Source organism: Ochlerotatus camptorhynchus, unplaced genomic scaffold (genome assembly GCF_037179485.1).
Source record: "Ochlerotatus camptorhynchus isolate MF236.1 unplaced genomic scaffold, CSIRO-AGI_Acam_v1.1 ptg000103l, whole genome shotgun sequence".
Lineage (NCBI taxonomy): Eukaryota > Metazoa > Arthropoda > Insecta > Diptera > Culicidae > Ochlerotatus > Ochlerotatus camptorhynchus.
The window spans coordinates 1,845,485-1,869,891 of NW_027040593.1; the positions used below are offsets into that span (position 1 = coordinate 1,845,485).

A 24,407-nucleotide genomic window follows, 5' to 3' on the forward strand; every position below is an offset into this window, starting at 1 on the left:
AACTAGTCATGTAAAATTAAGTGTTCTCAAACCGAAACATACGCAACTCGACGAAAAGTACGATTGATTGAATTTATTTTCTCGTTTCTTTCAACTGATTCTTATGTCATTTGGGCCGCTTGCATGTGTCGGTCTCAGGGCACGGAAATTTACATGACTTTTTGGTAGTGTGTACTATTGTCACATCGCCTGCTTAAGCGCATCCTGACACATCTTCTACCTGACTATACAACTCCGTAGCATCTATGAGGGGCGTCGTTAAAGTAGACGCAAAACAGTTGCCAGTATTCAATCTACGGATTACTCCGTTACAAACGCAAAGCAACGCAAAATCTTTATCATCGTTTTCTCATCCAATGATAGTGACTGTAGTATCTGTAATTATCGTGTGAGATCCTTCATGGAAAATGGCATTTGCCAGCCCTGGACTAGATTTATTTATATATTTTTTTCGAAGCAATTTCGAGAAGATTTTAAAATGAATGTCAGGGAAAATTAAAGAAAGTTTCGGAAAAGGGCCATCCACATAAGATTCGGATCGGACGCATTGCGGAAAAGTGACAGCCAAATCGATTGTCAAACTGTCAAATGTACGTCACCGCAACGTCAAGGGACTGTTCATTAACTACGTAGACAATTTTTTTAAAAGATTATTGACCCCCTCTCCCCCTGCGTAGACAATTGTCCATACACAAATTTTAAAATTTGTATGTGCCGTGGAAAATTGAGAACACCACCTCCCCTAAACTGTCTACGTAGTTTATGAACAGCCTCCAACGGATCTAATGTGGGTGACACTTTAGAGATTTAAGACTTAAACTCCAAGTCACTTGCATAAGTTCAGAGTAGGATTTTTAAGTAGTGCTGTGGAAAATTCCAAATTGATTGTAAAGAGGATCCTAGGATCCGTGAAAAAACAAGTGATTCGAATTTTGAGGGTACAATTCGAAAGGAAGTCTGAGAATTTTTTTTATATATATAGTCGCTTTAACACTCTTGAGTCATTCGTGACTTGTCCGGGGGTGAGATTTGAACTCGTGCCTTTGGCGTGAGAGGTATGGATTCTAACCACTACGCCGGGATCGCCTCCAGTCTGCGAATAATTTTAAGGAAACTCCAAGGGCATCGCGAAACGAATTTCTGGAGAATTTTAAGAAAATGTCTTAACAAAATATCAGAAGAATTTGGAGCAGCATTTCCAAGATAATTCTGAACAACATTTTAAGACAATTCTGAGTTGAATTGCTTGGGAATTCTAAAGAGAATTCAAGCGTTTTTAAAATAGAATTATGGAAGACAGGTCCGAAGAAAATCTAGGGATGAATTTCATGCCTTATAAATACATTTTTAGGGCCTCGCAGAGAGAATCTCAAACTTATTTAACACTCCGAATACGAAGCCTCCGAGAAGCGTGTAACGGCAAGTTTGCAATGGCATAGCTTAGCCATTTCTTGATGAATTTCAAAAATTGTGGCATTTGTGGTATTAAAAGTGAAATTAAAAGTGAAAAGAGTCGTTACACCATGGGATCGTCCTCCGAAAGATCCGTAAGAGTGATCAATCCATGATACTGATTTTAGAGCTCCGTGGTTTTTTCGAAAACACTTGTAACTATGATATAAGATAGAATTTAGGATAGTTACATCAACATGGACCCAGATGGCCAAGGGACCGTCCTCCGGAATATCGGTCAATTATCAATCAATGAAACTGATCCTAGAGCTCGGCGGTTTTTTGTTTAAACTCTTGGAACTGTGATATGGACCTGGATGGCCATGGGACCATCCTCTGGAAGATCCTGAACATCCGTATAAGTGGTCAATCCATGAAACTGATCCTAGAGCTCCGCGGTTATTTCGAAAACATTTGGAACTGTGATATCAGAATGAATTTGGGATCATGACATAAATATGAACCTGGATGGACGAACATTTGACAGTTGTTGTTATTCACATCGTCGTGATTGTGCGCTGCTAAATTTGTCGATTTTTTATCACACGGGCTATCGTTATTTGTTTTTTCCGGTCGGTATACCTGTAATATTGTACTGGTTGTTAGTAGAAAGTGCAGTTCGTTGCGATAATCGTCTAATTAGAGCATATTTTGTGTTGTGAAAACAGTGAAAAAGTTATCCAATCAGACATATTGTAGTGTATACTGTGTAGCATTGCGCGATCTTGAGAATCCAATTCCTTTTTGCGTATTAGAGCATCTCCACCGCTGTTTCTAAATCACTTTTGGAAACTGAGTCAGCATGAATTCCGCCTGTGACCAATGCGCTAAACCAGTTAAAGGCGATGAAGAATCCGTCTCCTGCATGGCTTTTTTGCGACAGGATGATTCATCTAAAGTGCGGGTGCAGTTTCGAACGCCTTTGGATACGGTTGTGTTTTAAGTTTGTTCTCTGTTTTGTGCGTGCGTTCGCTCTCATAGTTTTCGGCTGCAATTGCCAGATTATCGTTGGCGCTCTGCCTCCCGAACGATTATACGTGTGTGATTGGTAGTTTTCTCGCTTTCGGGAAGTTTTAGAATAGAGAAAGAAAACGTGATTCAACATGTTTGCAAGCATCAGAAGAGATTTCGCGATCTGCGTTGTTTGATTTTCTCCCGGACCAGAAATTAGTGGCATCGCGAGTGATAATTTTTAATTTCAGTTTATTTGCGCGCTGCAAGGTGCGTGAAAGAGCTCGGCACAATCGGTGTTGATGTTGGCTCGCTTGTAACTTTTTTTTTTGTTGTGTTTTCGAAAGAAATTCATCGAAATTGTACCAAAAGTGCTTTTGAACGTGTTTCGCAGTTGGGTGTGGTGAAATTCGTGAATTCGCGGTTTATGTTCAGTGAAAATTCCGTGTCACAAAATTGCTCACCGAGTTTCCTTTTTTTGCCGTTCGACGACGACGGGTTTGCGAGAGAAAAATAAGCATCGGGAATTTTCTCCCGGATTTATTGATTTGGTGAGTACGTTCCAGTTGAAGATTGTTCTTATACATATCTCGATTGCTTTTTCGAGGGGACGTTCGGAGAGCTTTTAGATTTAGGCGTTGTTGCATTTGCGGGCAGATGAGTTGGTCGCCGGTAAGGGCCAGTAAGTGCTGCCAGCAGATGAATCAAGAGGTATTCGAAACAAAATTGATACGAAATGTCCATTCAAATCGATTTAATACAGTTGAACAAATTTCAAAACTATATACGTGCCAGATTTGGAAATAATATTTTTTGAATCTGGAAGTATGTTTATGATACCATTATCCATTTGATAAAGGTAGAGTGAACATGCGGGGCTTATTGTAAGTAAAAGTGACCTCGGAGTGGTCGTGAATTACCAGGCATTCTGAAATGGGTCACTGGAGCTGCAATAGAGCTAACACCTTCTAACTCCCGGACTAAACCTGCTTTAATTTAAGGGTAATAAAAAGCAGTTTTCTTCCATAATAACACTGCCGGACAGTGGGGGTTAGATTGTACACACACACACACACACTACCAGAACAGTGTTCCTTTTTCCGCATACCGCAGCCACGGGGCCGGCTTTCACTCGCGGTACACAAAAGTTGTCATACTGGCACTCGCGGCACGGCTGAGAATCGATTTCCCAGCTGGAGTAGAACGATTTCGGCCTGAAACGGGGTAATTTGTCTCCGAATCCAAAACACACGTTCACTCCACCGTGACTCGGATACTTCTCCTCTGGTTCTTTCACAACGTCACAAAACAAAAACAAAACCGCCATCGCCCTCCTGCAACCGCGCTCGACTGTCATGCTGCTTATGTTTTTCGCCTTCTTTTGCACCGGGAGGAGAAACGGGACCTAATTTTATTCTAAACGCGAGACAATTTAAATCGATAATTTTTACACTAAATTCTAATCCTAAAAACAAATATATTTACAAATACAGCAGTGGTGAGTATGTTGTCGAGCGTGTGACCAAAACAAAAACAAATCATAACAGACAAGGCACACGCTCATGGCAAACACGTTAAAGGGTGGGTTATTAATTGTTACCCTAGACGAGGGTTACAATAGTTGCTCAAGCATTGTGATGATAGTTATCAATCGGTGCATCCCTCAACCAATTTTCAGCTTGTGAGCTCAGCTCAACTAACGAAAGCCTTTCACTAATAGCGAATTCGGTTATTATTCAGTTCCAACCTGGATCGGGTATCAAGATTGGGTCTGCTTGTTTTCTGACAAACGTCAGTTTGTTCTTTTGTTTTTAAAACCTAGCTCAGGTTGAGGTTCACACTGACAAAAAGTTCAGTTTCGCACTGGGTTGGAACTGGTGTTAACCCCGATAATAAACGAATTCGCTATAAGTGGGCTATGGGTTTGGGCCAACGAGCGACGGTTGACTGTATGTGAAAAATTTATTAGACAAGATTATCCGTACCTTAGTTTTAAATACGGGAAACTGAATTGTGTATACATTCCGAAATTACACCTCCTTATAGCGGGGCGCACATATAAAAAGTTGGAAGGGTTGTATACTAGATACGACCACAGGGTTGGCGTTGGATAACGTCTGCTATGTGTTGTACTTAATTGTGTATATTATATTTTAGGAATATTCCTTAATAACTCTTTTGCGAAAGTTTGGTGGCCCTGAAAAGGGCCGTTTCGTTGGGCTGATGTTGTTGACAATGATGAAACGGGCGACCTTGTTGGACGCTTATATAGTAAAACAGAAAATATCAGAGGTGTCAGATACTCGCATACGTACGTTAAACTCTTTCTTGATAATGTTGTGGGCCTGAAAAGGGCCATTTTTCCAACGCGCTCGGCGTAGTTGCCCTTGCGGAGCAGACGGTGAATACGACCGACTGAGAACTGCAGCAGCTGGGCATTCCATGACGGCGGCCCAGTATACCGGAGCACTGGCACCAACGCACTCGGCGTAGTTGCCCTTTCGCCCCCAGGCTCTGCTGCCGCTGCTCTGCTTCCGCTGCTCTGGTACTGCTGCTCTGCTGCTATGCTGCTGGGTCGACGTTCGGATAGACAATGATGGAACGGGCGACCTTGTTGGACGCTTATATAGTAGAACAGAAAATATCAGAGGTGTCAGATACTCGCATCTGATGTCTTGGTTGGAGAAAGTATAAGAATATAAAAAAAATCAATCGATTTTCACCATCTTTAGACAATGGTTTACTTTTAACCATTTTTCAATAGTTTACAGAATGAAATCAATAGTTTTGAAACATTCAGCAAATTGCTAGAAATATTTCCAATCGATTGATGCCATTATCTCGTAAATCTATCGAGAGACGGTTGAGTTATTATCGTTCAAAATCTTTTAATTTTTCGTAACGCATCCAAAATGACTGTTTTCAATTTTGTACCCCCGTATGTTGCCGAAAGACGTTATCCAACGTCAAAAATCAGTGAGTTACCAGCTCTTAATTTACCATGACAGATCTGTCATCCCGATATTCTATCTATAGGTGAATGAACACGGTGACAAAGCACTGGATGTGTGTTCGCTTGCTGTATACATACACGGGTACTGGATGATAAACGGAGCTGGAGGTACTCGTTCGTTTGGTAAGTCTGCCGTGAGTTGCTCGTGAAGCTTCGGCTGGGCACGGAAGCACTTCTCGCAACGATCAATGACCATGCGTGTCTGTGATGCGTGCCAGGTTCGCGAGACAACCTCCCAATAAGATTAATTCGTTCACCTACTATTTGGTATGAGAGCTTGAGCTTGAGCTTGAGCTTGATTGACCGCCCACGGTTGCTACTCTGTTACTGCCAGATCAGCTGTAATTACACAGAGAACCAATAGACGATGCTTGGAACTAGCAATCATCCTCAATGTGTAAAAACTGGTGATCTTAAATTAGGCAATACCAGCGCCGGCCGCGCCCGAACACAGGTCAAGAAAGGAATGGGAAGGATTGTGTTGACATGACACTCGCTTTGATGGAAGCCGAGAACACCTCTGCACTTCCACGAGGAATCACTGGGATGTTGGATAAGAGGGTTGGGTTTGCAGCAGGGTTCGTTTTGGTAAACGATAAGCTGAATTAATGTCCTAACGATCATATAACGCGAAGGAGCTTGGGACTAAACCCACGGTCTTCTGCTCAGTAAGCAAAAACGTTTGCCACTAGGCAGACGAGTACCTTTTTAATCACCGAGTTGCTGTTATTACCATGTAGTCATATTAACAAATTAAACGATTGACGAATCTTGAATGTGGATGGGCCTGAGATTAGACTCATGATGTTCTGCTCAGTAAGCAAAAACGGTTGCTCTAAGGCCACCGAGGCCCTCATATCACATAATACCGTTGCTCAAATTTGCGTTTTCAAACCCGGAACCAACGACAACAACGAGTTTCGCAAAATACACGATACACAAGCGATTTTACCATAAATCTCTTTGATATGTAAGGACCTGGGATAGCGTTTTTCTGCTCAGTAAGCAGGCCACTGTAACCGACGATCTTTCAAATCCGAAAACTAAAAACTATGAAAAAGTACTTAGGCCTTCATTAAGTTCCACTTTCACGCGACGTTCAATGACAGGGTCCTATCCAGGATTACATCTGAAAAATCCAAATCTGGCCAACGCCCACCTAAACCTGTTCTAATCCACCTGAAATGACTAACGAATGGAAGACTTTGACTACCCAGCCATGCAATAGTCTCATTCCGTGCCTTATGGCAACTTGATGATTCTATTGCCCTCATCTTTTGGCACCACCCAGGGGAGACTTGGTTCTGTACCCAATGCTTAACTTATCTCCATTCAACTACCCTGGTTATCGCCTGGTACCTTATAGCACGATGCTAGGAGGCGAACCGGAAATTCTTCCGATGAGCTACCTCTCCCCCTTCACCTACTATTTGGTATGAGAGAGACAAAAGTACTTGCTGTCTTTCTCATAGCAGTGCGGCTTCTTTCTCCTTCTATGGATGCTCATGGGGGCTGCAGCTCGCTGCTTGCAGGCAGCCTTTTGTTGTGTACTGGAGAACACCACGCAGTGATTGAATAAACACCGTTTGGTGAGACTGGATGGAATTCAACTTTGAAATCTGTGTTAGGGAAATCGCTTTTCGCAGCAACAGTTGCGCAATTGTCATAGCAACAGATGCACATTCGTGCAATTTCCCATAGTGACATTTTGAAAAATGATAAAGTCTTAAGTTTAACAGATGCGTAAAAATATTTCTGATCGACTGGTGATAAAATTATTGAAATTGGTCCTGGGGCAGCTGAGTTATTAAAGTTCAAAATCTTTCATAATTTTGTTACATGTTCCATTTTTGGTTTTCACAAAGTGTACCCCCATATAGAAATCACAGACGTAGTCCTACGTCAAAAAATGAGAACAGCAGCACGAGGAGAGAGATTGTTGTGATGCACCACTGCAGAATCCGTCTCTTTGGGTAGATCGACTCGTCATCTGACAGTAACTGCTCATAGCTGAAGGTGGCTGAAGTATACCGAACGTCTTGCGTATTAGAGCATCTCCACCATTGCAATTATTTGTGATCATTGGATCATTGTGCGAAACGAGTATAAGAGCTTCTTGCATGATAATTGCCACCTGGAAATGTTTTCAACAATTGCACGTTTGTTGTTTAGCTACTATTCGGATCAGATCATTCCAAGAAGATCACATATCGATGATTGGACTGGGCTCGATCACTTGATTTTTCCTCGAGAAGAGAGGGATGCACAAGCCATCAGTGTTGATTGTAGCGGTTCGCGGTCAGGAAGTCTTACCGATCTCGTAGTCTTTCAGCAGATTACGTGTCATTCCCCTTGATAGGACGTCAACACTCAGTGGGATACTTCGATGTTTATTCCACGAGATTCTCACCATATAGAGGAAATGGATGTAATGTCAACCCAAGTGTCCCTAATTTGGGCCCATACATAAATTCAGCAATCGACTATATTTTCAATAGCGACCAAAAATAACCTTTAGTCCCGTCCCAATGACGCGCTCATCTAGATAAAATTGATAAATATGTAGCAGATTTTAGCGATTGGCCCAATCTTAGATCCATAGGCCAACATTAGAGCCTGTTACTTCCTTTAGCAACCAAGTTTATTATTTTCGGCAGAACCTATTGATCAAATGATCGAGATTTATTTGAATCAGTAATATATTCGAGTTATTTCCCTAATCCCTCTTAACTATCAATTCCGAGAACAGAAATTAAAATCTCGACCCGCATTGACATTCTCCCCCCTATTCTACTTCCGCTTTCAGGACCAAACCGTCTCGTCGTACGTGCATCCGATTCAGTGACGACGCACCCCGTCGTCGTGCCCTCGGTCGTGCCGTAACCTTCGTCGTATCCATTTAGTAGCAAACCGTGCACAGCTGCAGCTTCCAGACCTATCACAACGTATGCATTCACCGCACGAAATTGACTACGACGACGACGACGACGACAACGGCTATTACTTCTACGCCAACGGCCGCGACCGCATTCGCATTTGCTGCCGGTGCACTCGTCGAGGAGAAATTGCTAAAATAAGGCCATCAACGTCCAGTCCCATCGTCGTTGTGACAAACGGCCTCATCGATAGCAACAACAACAACAACAACAACAACAGCAGTGATCACAGACGGCGGCGGCGTCGCCGACGACGACGGCGGTCGTTCACGTTCAACGTAACCTAGAAAAGTTACACACACTCAGTGCACTTCTGCAACAAAATTTCCATTTTAGCACGTCGCGGTGATCGCGCGATCGCGTTTTTCTGTTGTTGTCGCGCGATGATTGTTGATGAGCGTCAAGATTTATTTGTCATTTGCCAGTGATAGAGAGGGACGGGAGGACAAACAGACGAATGGTCGGAAATCGGTGTGAATAATTAATGATTTATGGTTCAAACAAACCGTCATCAGGAGCATTACCATCATCATCATCATCAGCAGCATCATCGTCGTCGTCGACAGTGTCGGAGAGTTCGATGAAGTGTAAGTTGTATTTATGATTATTGCTAATTTATTTTGTTTTGCTTACCGCTGCAATGGGTGGGAAATTTTGATTTTCCGGCGAAGCAGCGCAACGTGCGACTGGTTAGCGAGGCGAGGTAGAATAGATCGTGCGGGTAGGATAAATTTATGCTGACCTTAGCAAAAATCTAATATACAAGCTATTTCTCGCGTAACATTTGAAAAGGGCCTATCCTCGTTGATCGATTCTCTTCATCGACTTTCTCTTTGGTTTACCACGGCAACATAAACGAGTTTCTCGCTAATCTCGCAGCATAGTTCGACAGAAGATGATGTTAGCTTGCGCCTGAAACAATACACTCAATGGGAAATTCATTTGCAGTCGGGTTATTCGCGAAAGAGAAAGTCGATGAAGAGAATCGATCAACAATGATAGGCCCTTTTCTCGTGTTGCGCGAGATTTCAAAACTTCCCAAATTAGGGTAGAATCCCCTCAGATTGGTCAAAACTGAACCTTCCCAAAAATGGATAAACTAGAGTCGGTGTATAATGAGTCACGCCAAGAGAAAAACAGTTGAACTCGCATCACAGTTTTCGGAAGATTTCCATTCTTTTCACTTGGCAACAGAGGACTTCTACAACAACTTCAAATGACTTCTAGCGAGAGAAAAAATATTGCGGCTGTAGTAAATCATTATATCAGTGATTTTGTCAAATTATCTTAACAAAAAATAGTAGAAATTCTTATTACTAATCATTACCGAGCGTATCCCATGACAATTTAACGCTCATTGCGTGTTAATGCTCATTTCTTCGATTATATTTTATATTTTATTGCAATACCTTTCGTGGACCTTTCATAGCATCGTAATGTTTATTTATTTTGCACGATAGGTAGCCGGTTTGACAGTTCAATAGGTAGACTTGGCTTCACTCTTGGCGTGACTCATTATACACCGACTCTAGGATAAACTATGTTGGGAGTGACAAGTTGACAAATGAACGGCATCGACATGAGTCCGATCGACTTTGGGTGGATTCTACCCAAATTTTTGTGGTTTTAAAATAGCGTGTACAATTTACTGCCCAAAAGAGGTAACCACACTGGAAAAAACGTTGTTGAATATTACATCCATGCTGCACAGAGGTCATTGCGCTGGTTGTGTAATATTACGTTTGTACGATAAATACCGATTCTGCGAACAAAATTACATCCATTGATGTAATATTGTATCTTCTTTTTGCAATCACTTCAATATTTGATACATAAGCCTGAATTACGTTGATCGATATTAATTGTGCGTGGTCGTTTGTTTTTTGGTCAAACATCATTAGAAATTGTATCATGGACCATAACAATGGTTTTTCCTGATTTTCCTCCACCGTGAAACTGTTCGCCAATTTTTTTTTAAACCTCCTCCGCAGAAATCCACTGGAACTTCGCTAATTTCGTATCACTGATAACAGTCCCATGTGGATTTTTGTCAGAAATGAGCTACCCATTACAATCGATTGAGAGCATCCATTGAAGCGAACTGAAGCAAAGCTTCACGTAATCGTCGTTGGTGAAATCCAAGGGGTAAGACAGCTCCTAATCATTAGTAATTTTAGAGTTGCTTTTGAGGCACCTCGAGTAACTCACATTGCTCAGTGAGCAATCAATCACTGTCATTTGCATTCTCACTTTTCACATCACTCACAGCAACATATGAAGATGCGAAGCCGAAAAGCTGCTGTCAAGCAAAATAACAACAAAAAACCGGCTTGATGTGGTAGAAGAACTCGATTCGCCTGCCCAAATACTCCAGATCCGGCAAATTATACGTACCCCGCCATCCTCCGATACTCGTCGAAGTGATCCCGTTCCCATCGCTCAACAACCTGCCGTTTTCTGCGATACACCACCGAGATTCTGCTGCGGCCGTCGAAGGAAGCCTCCGTTGAAGTTGAACATAACTTCTTTAAAGAAAATATTTCATCCATTATCTATTATTCATTATATTCGGAGCATGTTTCGTTGTTCGGTTGCTCGTCAGTAAAGTCTATAGCGATGATCCTGTACTTGGTTGGATCGGATTTACTCTTGAGAATCTTTAGATCGCCAAGAACCCTTTTCTTCCACTCTTTACACCATCCGCAGTAGCTTGGAGCGAACGCAGAACATTTGTTCTTCGTCTTCCTCACCGGTTTTCACTTCGATTTCGTCGGGTAGATCGATGATGGGTTTGAAGTCCGGATGAGGATCGTACTCACCGGAAATATTGGGAGCTGTGTCTTTAACGTCCTCCTCCTCTTCGACTTCAGCAGTGTCGACTGTGTTGATGCTCTGGCTGAACATTCTGGGGTAGTGGTTGGCAGCGTTTCCTTCGGAGCTGCAATTGGGAATCGGATGTTATTCGATCTTCATCCAACAGGGAGATATTTCCTATGTATGCTAGTGATTTTCCACAACGATTTCACTCGGTGGACATCTGAAAACGATTCCTGTGATTATTTTACGAGAACAAATCGCACATTGAAACGGAGGAATACGAACAAAAAGCACTTCCAAAACAATAACAGCAAGAACAGCAGCCAATCGGCACAGAGAAGCAGATGAAAATCCACGCCAATGCACCCCCTTTAGACACTTTTCCAGCATCGTTCAAGCCATTTTCTGAACAAAATCTGAAATTCACATCGTTTCAATAGCCGAACAATTCTATTTTGTTTACAAACAAGACTTACGTCTAATATGTGAAAGGGATAAACGGAGTAAGCCAAGGCGTAGCCAGACAAAAACATCGATGAACGTCGACTAAATTTTGAGGTTACTCGCTGCAAAAAAGCAACTCAGAGTAAAACTGTCTCACCCTCTGGTTTCAAAGCAACAGAATTACAATCCCCAAAAGTAGCCATGGACATTGAAAGCCGAAACATTGCCGCGCCGGGATATCCGGAAACGAGATGGCACATCAATTAGCACGAGCTGGCTTGGATCAGTGTTAGATCACAACCTGTTCCTCAAGGAAGTTTTCGAACTTTTGAATTTACAAATGATAGAAAACTCAACCAGGTGGTACAAACAGTACTCAAAAGAGAAAGGGAGAAACTTCTTTGAAATACAACCATAGATCTGACAGAAGCCATGGTATCACGGGATCGACATATGTGGCAGCGTTGCCAAATATACAGATTTATCGGTATTTATACCGATTTCCGAACTAGATACCGATATACAGATAAAGTTCCTCAGAATACCGATTTTTGAGGTTTTATCCCGATTTATACCGATTTTTTTAAATAATCAAAATGATTATTGCCTGCCCGCGCTCGAATTTGGAGAAAATTATTATGAAAGAATTATATCTTTTTGAATAACTAAAAAGTTTTAGGCCTTTAAAATTCTAAAACAAAAAAATCATCTTCAAAAATGTCTTATGGATACTCTTTCGATTAATGTTTCTATGGCTCTTCCGATTACACTCTCGGAAACTTATCCCATGGAAGCTTCTTCAGCCATCGCTCGAATGATTCTTCCATCTTCTCCCGCCAGTTTTTTCAACTTTCCCGGAACTTCAGGGATGCTTCCAGATTTTAATTGCAGATCCAAACAAGCTACAGGAACTTCTAAGAATTTCTGAATCTTCGGAAAAGTTCAGATTTTTGAGTAAGTTTCGGTCAAGCGAACTCCAGTGAACTTAAGGATACATAATAAATATTATGGATACTTTACAAGTCCAAAGAACTTCTGGAAAATTTAAGGTTTTCAGAACAGTTCCATTAGTTTCAGGAGAATTGAGAGAACTTTAGGAAGCTCCGAGAACGTCAGGACAGATCAATAAATGTCAAGGAAATCGCTGAAATTTTAAAGGAGTTCCGAGAAACTCAGGCAATTTCCGAAAACTTCAGCAATGATCCGAGGGATAAATGCAGATTTAAGAAACGTAAGGGAAGTTACATGAACATAAGCACATTGTGAGACTGAGAACATTTTATTGGAAGTTCCGTTCTTATTAATGGCAGTGTCGATAACTTTTAAAAATTAGAAAAATCTGGAAGATCAGAGAACTTCAATGCTGATGTTGCAATAAATTTAAGAAAATTTTGCGCTTAAGAAATTTCGTAATCTTCAAGAAAGTCTAGAGACCTTCAAAATTGATTAGAGATATTCCGGTAGTCTCATTATAATTAGGGAATTTCCAAGTATTTCAAAAATGATCAGAGTACTCCAACACAGCATAAAATCCCTAAGTACATTTCAGGAATGTCCTAAAAACTTCAGGGGCATTGCGGGGTCTTCAGGGATGTTTATGACCATTTGGAAATTTCTGGATTAGAACATCCTCTTTCTTCCGGAATTATCTCCTTGTTTCTTTTGACTGTTCCGTAAGCGCTATAGCTTCCGACTTTCTCCAGAATTTTTTTTCCAATCTACCTTAGGAATTTTCTGCCTGCGTCTCCAGGAAGTTTCTTCCGTCTTCTCCTGGAAGTTCAATTAAACTGTTCCCAGAAATTTCTTTCGCCTAGTTCTGGAATTTTGTCCAGTTGGTTTTTTTTTACTTCTATTGGAAGGTTTTTCCGAGCTTCTTCTGGCTTCCCCTGGAAATAGCAACTTTTGGAATTTACTTCAAATTTTCGAAACATTTCTGCCTTCCTTTGAATGGGAAATCCGATTTTTTTTTGAAAGTGTCTTAAAATTTTCGCCAGAAGTTTCTCAATTTATGTCTCAGAAGTTCCGCGGATGTTTTTCCGACTTCTCTCAGAGCTCTACTCAAATTTCCTCCAGGAAAACTTCTTTCTTCTTTCTCTGGCTTTTTTCAGCTTCCTCCAGAAGCTAATTCAAACATTACCCGGAGTTTTCTTCCGGAATTTTCCGATCATAGTCCAAAAGTTAAAATTTTCGCTTTCAAAAACTTTCAAATTAAAATAGCAAATACCGACAACTACCGATTTTTTAAAACCTTTGATACCGATAAGCTTTAAAACATTCTGGCAACGCTGATATGTGGACAAGACATCAGGCTGCTGAACCGTTTGATGACGGGGCACAGCTACTCCAACTTTTGGTTAGCGAAGATGAAGATCGTCGACAATCCAGAATGTGAATGGTGCGAGTTAGATGAAGCGGCAGAACATTCGATTCTTTTCTGCCCTCGATATGGGCTCGAGAGAATGCAATGCAGTTTTGATTGCGCATATTGCATCTTTTATAATTGTTTCGACTTCTGTGATAATCATTCCGCGGCTCAACTCTTATTTCGCACTGTCAAACTGACATTACAGTGACGTTTGGTTTGATCAACATATGTGTTTATTTACAAACAAATGATTTCAAAACATTATTATTCCTTGTGAGTGAACTTCATTTCCATTAATACTTTGGAGGCGAACCAGCCCAAGGCTGAAAGCCTCATTAATAAAGTTAAATAATAATAATAATTTCCATTAATACAGAAGAAGTGATCTGGTAAACATTAAAAAAGAATACATTTATTAATTAAAAACATAATTGAATAATGTTGCTCTGTTCAATTAGATATGGCGAATATTCTGGTAGAGGTGAAAAACCGTCGAGCTACAGTCAACACAGTTTATCATGTACTGTATGGCTATTACTTCTTGGGGCTTAAAAGAGCACAACTAGCCATAATATACAAGAAAAATAAGGCGACAATTTCTAACTGGATACGAAGATACGAGGATGATGGATTCTTCAACCGAACCAGCTATACCAGAACAGCACAAAAATTTGGGGCGGAAAAACGACGATGGCTAGTGGAGCTTTACCAATCCAAGCCAACTACATTCCTGGACGAAGCAGCAAAACTCTTTTTAAAACATTTCCATATAACCATTTCTGCAGCATCCATTTGTAGAATTCTTCATCACGAAGGAATGTCGTGGAAGACAATTGAACGAAGAGCCATTCAGATACGTGAAAGTGACATTATCAGATATTTTAATGAACTATCAGCTCTGCAGTGGGATTACCCCAACCTTTTGTTCATTGACGAAGTGGGCTTCGATAACAAGGCAATGTTTAAAGGTGAATTTGTTCGCAAACCTCGAGAATCGCTTTTGTGTTTTGCAGGGCAAGGTGGAACGGTAGAAGTTTTCCATACTGAAGGAACATTCACACGATCTAAATTCTTTGAGTGTTGTAAAATGTTTGCTCTTAACAGTGGACATGTTCAACACCATCCAGGGTTCCATTCCCTCTGGATTCTCGATGGGGCACGAATCCATTGTGACCCCAATTTGGTGTATTATTTTAGATCACTGGGGATACATTTGGTGTTCTTACCAGCTAATTGTCCCCATATGAACCCAATCGAGGTACTTTTCGGAATGTGCAAAAAACGGCTTCAGTGTGAATACGATGAAAGTGGAAAAATCAACCTCAAATACATGGTTGCTAAAAAAAAATGAAACATTTTTCCAACTATAATATGAACAACCTGTTCCGGAAGTGCGAATATATGAAAGGTGGTAAGTTTGATCCTACTGTAAACGATCAATCGAACCTGTCGGCGTTTGAATTTGAAGAAAATAGCACCAAGAGGACTTCAAATTAGATGAACCGTCAACACATTTCTGGTTTGATCAAATAAAACTCTTTTGTACCTATTTTCGGATAAGCCACAACAAATTCATGTATGTTATTTCACATCCCATTTCGTAAAATCTTACATCATGTGGTCAACATCTTCAGCATCTTGTACTCTAGACGAAATGGAAGCGGAAAACTCACTCTCCTTCACGTTTAGAGCTGACTCAGCAGAACTAATGAAAGATTCACCCAGTTGGCTCCTTAGAATCAGATTTTCCAGTAGTCGTTCCAAAGCGGAAATCCTCTGTGTTTGCTCTTGATGTATTTCTTTAACCGCAGTGAATGCATCCATAATTTTCGTAATATCTGCATGGCCATCGTTCACGTTGTGAGCAACACGATACTCTCGACGGATTCTCTGAATATGTTCGCCTTCTTTAATTGAAAACAGATCCAAACAGCTAGCAGGAGGAGTCGAATCATTCTTCAATGTCTCGTGCTGATGAGCTGGTGCAGTTAAAATTGTATTTGCCCAGATGCTCCACGCTATTTCATGCCCATTCCAGATGTGTCCGTGCTTCAGTTGTAATTCTTCCGCCAACTCCTGAGCGTATTCCGTCGCCGCAGCACCTCCGCGATTTCTTGGAATTGTGTCAATTAATGATTTCTCTACTTTTTTTCCATACGGTCTTCGAATTGACTGTCATCGAATATTTGTGAAGTAGCAGCTCGACAGAAGATTTGGTGCGCCAGTTTTGCAGAATATTAGTTGTTAGTTTATCCACTGTGATTGCTCGACGATTTTGTTTGTCGTAAAACAAAGCAAAATGAACTAAATCGGTTTCATCGATTACCTCCTTCGGGCTCCAGTTGTAGGTGATGTTGCCTTCATCATCACAAACAGCTATGCTGTGTCGGATGAGATGCTTTTTGGACTTTTCCCATACGCTATGCAGGAATTCTTCGACGGTATCAGCGTATATGAACCAAGTATCGAGCTCCCCCGCCGAAGTTTGTCCTTTGAAGTCGCGCAGCGACACAAAAAGGCTGACGACGAACAAAGTAGTTTCATCGTCGCCGATCGATCCACTAGACTTCTCTGAGCTTTGGTCCAAGCAACCAGTACCACCTTCCTCACCGATTTCCATTCCGAGATTCATAGCATCACAATTTGCAGCTTCTTTTTCGAGTTCGTCTTCCGGGTATGGCTTCTCCTTTTCGTCATCCTCCTCAATGGAACGGTCATCGTCCCGGATCGGATTTTCCATGTCGAGAGTGTCTAAACAGTAGTCAATAATATTAATAATTGTGTTAAACAGCGAGGAAAACTTACCGAACGGTTTCAGCTAGCAAAAAGTCCTCTTCACTTCATACGAAAACGAAATCAACGATGCGCAAAACAAAACAAAAACAAACAGCTGTCAAAGCTGCAAGTCCATTAGAATGAGGTGATACCGGTAATTGAAACCCCATATAAAAATGTAAGTTGACCTGGATAGTAGAACAACTTTACAGGTAGCGAAATCGTGTGCGAGCTTCGACTGTGATAATCGTGTATTTCGGAGTAGTCTAAACGGGTGTAAATGTCGCAATACGCAAATTTGATCGAATTGTTTAAAACCAAGAACAATGAACTATAGAAAGAGATAGTTGATTTCGTGAAGCAATGCAAATGCACACAGTGAACCGAAAAGAGTCCAGCTGGGCATATAGTCGAAGCTACTAGCTCAAATCATTTGAGCTGTCAAGAAGACGGCCCATAAAATAAAGAAGAAGAAGAAGAAGACTGCAATTTATGGACGTTTCTGAAAGGGGTTCACACAATAAGTTACGTTTAAGATGTTCGGGTCATGTTGACCCGGACTTGACCCAACGATTTCGGAGGCATTTTCTAACCAAACTAATTGTTTGTGAACCCGACGTAGAATCTAGAATTGACTGGAATTGCCCGCTCAGAATCGGTGTCGGAATGATCAAATTTTGGCCATTTTTGAACGGGTGTGTTTTTCACAATAGGTGTCGTAAAATGCATCATCAATCAGAATGTACGCTACTGCCCTTGTGTACACACCAGTGGCGTTTCCTTAACCTCAATCTACCTGTGCACCAACTCTCAAAACATAAACAATTATCAAAATATTGCTGGCAATGGATAGATATCGAGTAAACTAGAAGATTAGGTGTATTTTTCAACAGATTCGAGTATGAATATGGCATTAAATCTGGTTTTGAAAGCTGGTGCACAGGTAAAAAGTGAGGTTACGGGACGCCACTGGTACACACTAAGATTATTTTACCAAAATCTGTGAAATTTTACCGAAATCTCAACAGCTGAATTTTCGGTCAACAGTTCGGTGATTTTTCACAGCTTTCCTATAATTTGTCAACGAATATCTGTGAAAATCACAGAAATTCTATGAAAAATCACAAAACTGTTTACCGAACGTTCAGCTGTTGAGATTTCTGTAAAATTTCACAGATTTCGGTAAAATAATTTTAGTGTGTACTTTACAGGGAAACATAGGTTATCCGGTGACCACGGAACAGAATCCAGTGGCCCTGAAACAGGTTTCGTAAATGTGGCCTATTTATAATTTTCATAGAACCAATTCATGCGACACCTCAAAATTTGCCAAATTTCATAGATAATTCATCAAAGACTAATACAACATTGGCCTGGTTCCCGGAACAGGTTCCGGAGGCACCGTAAATGTAGCCAGTTTTTTTTTTTTTTTGTATATCTTTATTAAGGAGACTTTCAGCCGTTGGCTGGCTCGTCTCCGCGTAGCCAGTTTATAATGTTCATAGAACCAAGTCGTGCGGTACCTTAAAGTTCACAGAATTTCATGAATAATTCCGGGGCAACATTGGCCATCGAGTGGTCTCGGAACTCGGTCAATTTATAATTTTCATTGGACCAAGTCGTGCGACACCCGAGGGGCACGCAATAACCTTTAACTCCTACGCAAGCCTTTTTTAAGTACAATAATTACAATTAACTACATGATTAATTACTTTAATTACGAGCGTCGGAGATTTTTTGATTTAATTACTTTTAAGTACAAATTTCAGCTTTAATTACAAGTCGCATAAATTAAGTACATTTACTCCATTAATGTACAACGAGAAATGTACTTAAATTTCCCCCAGCGTACCGTTAGACCCTTTCGTTATTAGCCCGTGAAACAAAAATTTCACAGGCCCTTTTTCTACGTTAAGGATAATGTCAGCTCTGATAAATTGTATCGCTACCGCTGTTATGACTTCAGAATAGACCCTATGAACATACATCTCCTGGGACCTACGAGGAAATCTACGTTGGTGATTGGTGCCAATTCACATGCAACGATCGGTTCGTGATTGGAAATGTAGTCGGATTTCAATACTGCCGAGCTGTTGGCAGGGCAATGAACTATATCCTGGATCACGCCCCTTTCATAGTACCGGAGAATGCGACAATGAAAGGAATGTTTGTTTGTGCTACCTGGTTCAACATAAGAAATAACTAATTTAATTTAGTGGATGCGAACGAAAACAGAATTACAAAAATTATGTTAACCTTTGCGCCTAACGTCTAAATTTGTATAGATTTCAAAATTCAATTAGCTCTAAGAACATAATTTCTCAATATTTTTCTTTACAACAAATTGAATTTTGTCTTGAATCTATTGAAGTTTCTGAAGACATCTGAAAATATTTTGATCAATTCATGGTTCCTGAGTTATATCGGTTCCCGTTGGGGTCACTTTTGGTCGGCATTCGGATTTATTGTTCTGTAATAAGTATACACACGATGAACATCATGTTTTTTTTTCTCTCAAACGATGTAATTGGACCAGTGGCAGCTATTTCGATGGTTCACAATCACATTGGGCATCCCGGAAATGTTCCGGTGCCCCGGGGAAGTGGTCAATTCTCAACAAGAACCAAAACCCATCATGCGACATATGAAACTTCATGATTTTACAAATCTTGGCCAGTAATGGCCTTATTGAAAGTCCATGGTCACACTAGCCCTCCCAGAATGTTCCGGTGCCCCCGGAGAAGTGGCCAATTCTCAACAAGAACCAAAAACCCATCGTGCTACATCAATATTCATGATTTTCCAAACTTTGGCTGGTAATGGCCTTAATGAGACTCGACGGTCACACTAGTCCTCTCGGGCATGTTCCTGTGTCCCCGGGAAAACTTCAAACTTCATGATTCTGCACGGCTAATAATGGTCTTAGACAGTTCACAGTCCCATTTAATTGTCCCTCCCCCCGGGTAAATATCCAACTCCCAGTGAGAACCAGAACCCCTCGTGTGACATATCAAACTTCATTATTTTACGAAACTCCGTCGGTAATGACCATATTAAGAGTTCAAATTTGCTATCCCAGACAGCTGAACGGACACTTGAGCTGATGAATACTTTGGACATTCACACGCTGAGCTTCTTCCGGGACAAAATCGCAGCTGGTATGCAATTGTCTTCCCAGCACGGATAACTTGAGTGTGTCAAGTTGATCGGTAACGATCATTTCGTGTCCTGTGCACATGGGACTCATCGTTTCCTATCGGTTTGGAGTTCTGCCCATAGTATTGTTTAGTTGACCCATGGAAAGATGAACAATGGGGAGGTGAATTTCATAAGTGCTATCGCGTCAATTATGAATACGGATGTGATCATATGATGGCGATAATACAAATAAAAGCACACAATTGGTTTGAATCATCTTAGTGTCTGCAACCAAAACCTGATTATATTTTTTTTAATGAACTCTGCCTTAAATCTGTTAATTATTATTAGTATGATAATAGTAAGTTTGAAAGAAATATTGAAATAATCAAAGAATTCACGCGTAACATCAGAAAATTAAGGCAAATGCAAATACATCTTCCATTGAATCTGTTAATTCAGGCACAAACTAATATAAACATCTGTCGAACTGTGCTGCGAGAATGGTTTAAAATTCGAACATTTTTTGATCGGGAGGAAATTTGTCCGAGGAATTGCTTGAATTTAAGGAAATGTAAAATTTGAAGACTTGTCGTCACAACTAAGTGATTCCCATTTCATTTGTATGGCAATCACGGCCCTCATTATGAGTATCACTTCCTTTTCACTGTATATTGTTGCTAGAGTTGTAAACCGATACAACCCACTCGTGACAATCGATTTTATTCTAGTTCTGCATTAAAGCGCATTATTCAACGAATACAGTACACTAGATACGACATTATGTTGAACGTACAAAACGAAAGTGAAATCGATTGTCGCGAGTGGATTATTTCAGTTTCCAACTCTAGCATGGTGCTCCAAGAAATTTAGTATAAGTATTCGCAGAATTGGTCATGTTTGTAATCTAGTAAAACATTAATATGCGAATTTCAGGGTGTAAGAAGAGTTTTTGAATAAATTAATTCATTCGAGTATGTATTAAGGGTTTTCTTCATTTTTTTTAAATAGTTCAAGAATAAGGATTTGGGTACGTTTTTAATTACTTTTGTGTAGCTTTAATTACATTTATCACAGAAAATTAATTTTTAATTACATTAATTACGTAATCAAATTGAAGTACGTGTTTTAATTACAGTGTAATTACTGGCACTGCTTTGATTACGCGAAATTAATTTTAATTACATGACATACTTAATTTTCATTTTTAATTACTTAATTACATAGTTACACACCTTGTACTTTAAATCCAACGCAGTCAAAAAGGCTATTGCGTGCCCCTCGGCGACACCTCAAAATTCTTGGAGAGTTCATCGGAGGCTATGTCAACTTAAAGCAACATTGGCCACCATCTGGTCCCGGAACAGGTTCCGGAGGCACCGGAAATGTGACCAGTTTATCACTTCCCTAGAACCAAGCCGCGTGGCACCTCAACATTTTCAGAATTTCATGAAGAATTCATCAGATACCATGTCAACAAGTCCGGGTAACATTGGCCATGCGGTGGTCATGGAACAGGTTTCGGAAAGAAAGAAAGGTGGCCAATTTATAGTTTTCGTAGAACAAAGTCCGGCGACAGCTCAAAATTCGCAGAATTTCATAGAAAATTCATCGAGGCTATGTCAACTGTCTAAAGCAACATTGACCACCTGATGATCCCGGAACAGGTTCCGGAGGCACTGTAAATGTTTCCAACTATTCACTTCCATAAAACCAATTCTCGTGACACCCAAGGGGATGGTCACTCCACACAGGCATTTCCAGGATATTTGAAGTCACTAGCAACACTGTACTATCTCCGCACATGCGCAGCGTATGTATTAAATTAGTGTTGTTGACACATTTTCGGATTCGGATACCCGCTAACCGAGTTGGATTTCCCAGCAGCGCACATCCTAATGGCTGTTCGAAGCAGTAAATACAAAAAGCAGGGCAATCGGTTTTGCGCTGGAAATGAGAAAACAGCTGACGGACTAATGTTTGAAGGATCAATAGTAATATCAAAACATTCGAGCTACCAGGATCAGGACGATCGCGGCTCGTCGTGAAACCGAGGTGTTATTTTTCACCGGCAATTCCATCATCCATCAGCGTTGAAAGCTACAACAACGATCTTGGCCAATTCATCCCGGTGTACTTCCGGTATCGGTATTATCATAGAGATCTTGCAATGAGCACTCATACATCTAGTTTTCACTGGAAATCCTATATACGAGTGCTCATTGCAAGACAGCCTATATTACATGATATAAGCCATAGTCTGTACGGGGTATAAGACTAGAAGGTCCCAAAGAAACGTGCTCAACTTTTTGGCTCAGCTCTGGTACTCTCTTCAGTCCCAAGCTAATCGATTCACCCCTCGAAACATAGGAGAATCCACTAACCCCTTATTTTATCCGTCAAACTTTCATAGCGAATCAAAACAAACATTGTGTAGTACTAGAATTTCGACTAGAATGAGGTACGTTAAACGTTTGCTTGGGACCAATAGGCTAGTCAAGTAGTGAGTCAATTTAAAATCGTTAGTTTAGTATTGATTGTTGGTATAATCCTCTTGGGTTCCGACAAGACTCTTGGGTTGTTGCTTGTCGATCATACATTTAAAAAAAATCAATACTTTTGACTGTGATGCTTTCTTCTAAAATTGAGAAAGGAAGAGAAACGGATAGAACCGTACCCTCCACTACTAGGTAACTCTATGCTAGTTTCGTATTGATTTTTGCTACTACTCTGTGAGTTGTGTTTCGGTTAGAACAGATTGAAATCGTCTAGTTAAGCTAGGCTAGCGCTAAGGAGAATGGTTTAAGTTGGCTTTTATTTAGCAGTAGTTGAGGCATGGTGGCTTTCAATGACTATTGCTCCACCGGGCACAATTGTACTGATAATGGACGAATGATGGATTTAAGTTCATTCACTCGAGAAAAAGTGGCACAAGCTGCGGGCAATGTTTACTAATCATGAACACATCGGCGAACACAACCGCACCGGAAACGGCTTTTGGAAGCACTTTTTGAAAGCATCCAACTGCTCCTCGGTGACACCGCTGAAGCATACAACCTTTAGCAGCAGGAACACGTGCGGTGCATCAACGTTGATCTCGGCAGCCAATTCAGATCCCCGGTAAAGATTTTTTTGTCCCCGATCGATGACCAGCTTCACGCTTTCATCAATACAGTTTCCAGCAACCTTGCCATCCCACATTTTGTAGAACCGAATCGCACAAACGGCAGCCCGTTTCAGCGATTGCAACATCAGCAGCAGCTTCTGATCAAGGGGGGGAGGTGGCTGTCAAATACGAACAATCGTCGCCTACCTCGCATAACTGGTTCCAAACGTAAACAAGCCATAAGAAACCTACAGCGTTTGTTTACGTTTGGAACCAGTTTCATACAAGATGATCAGTAGGCTGATTTGACAGCACGTCCCCCCCAGCTTCTGATGCGTTCCGATGTTGTCTTTGTCGAGCGGTCGGAGGAACTTGATCGCCTTATCGAGCGCCAGTTTGTCCGGTATCAGCTTGTCCAGCTGGGGATCTTCTGGTTCGGTTTGGATTCCACTGCTTGTTGTGTTGGTTTTACAAAACAAACCATTTGAACCGGGTTACCAAACATCTATTTTTTCACGAACAAACAATGCACAGTGGTCCAGAATGCAGATTTAGGTGGAATGATATGTTTTGAGCCTGAAATTGAAACTTTAGACTAAAAGTCTCTTCTACAAAGTTGTTCCTAATAGCTATGCCCTCATTTTTAAGATAATGAATTCTAGGGTGGTTCCTATTATAATTAAAATCAAAAATCTAACTTATTTGTTTGAATAAATTAAGGTATACATTCTTCGGCAAATTTATAGCTGAGCTAATTTCAAGCAACTTTGTTGAAAATAACTTTTTTGTATCTCTTAAATTGGCCGATTTAGAGCTATTTTCTTGAATTGACTTAGGGTGGCTCTTAAAAAAAAAACAGTTGTTTTGCTCTGTTTTCTTATTTCGAATTTCTCAGCGAAGGTGTCTCCAAATAACTTTTAGATCTTAAGAAGGCGCAAATTTTTGCAGCAGAAAGCTTGTCAATATCTTTCGCCGATCAAGAATTATTGACGTTTTTGTACTAAAAATATGCACTTTTCAAATGTTAATATATATAATAAATGTTAGATCTAAAAGTCATTTGAAGACACCTTTGCTGAGAAATTTGAAATAAGAAAACTAGTGCAAAATAACTGTTCAGGCTCAAAACATATCATTCCACCTAAATCTGCATTCTGGACCACTGTGCAATGTCAGTCCTATGACTGGCATTCTTGCTGGCCCACATTAGGTACACTGAGAAAAAAGTTGGCACAAAATAAGTGTGTAGAGTGACCACCCCTCAAGCTAAGGCTGTGAACCATTTGCCGGATTAAATTTAACTCGTGGTTAAAAGTGACATTTCGAAAGTTATTCCCTATGTTCGAAAATCCCTGTGGAGTCGTTTGACCGGTTTTCGAGAAGAACTCAGCCACGGTTGTCAAAATGTAA

General features: G+C 40.7%; 1 protein-coding gene and 1 pseudogene across 1 annotated transcript in view; one reads left to right on the top strand and one right to left on the bottom strand.

The window, feature by feature from the left end:
• The window catches only part of LOC135699159 (protein phosphatase PP2A 55 kDa regulatory subunit), a 171,449-nt gene that overhangs the window by 18,896 nt on the left and 128,146 nt on the right, over window positions 1–24,407 (top strand). Inside the window, exon 2 of the mRNA XM_065219385.1 lies at window positions 8,223–8,939. Within this exon, the coding sequence (XP_065075457.1) occupies window positions 8,837–8,939 (103 nt within the window). The 5' untranslated portion in view covers window positions 8,223–8,836. The remainder of the gene's footprint in view (window positions 1–8,222; window positions 8,940–24,407) is intronic.
• Window positions 15,446–16,718, bottom strand: LOC135699163 (uncharacterized; annotated as a pseudogene).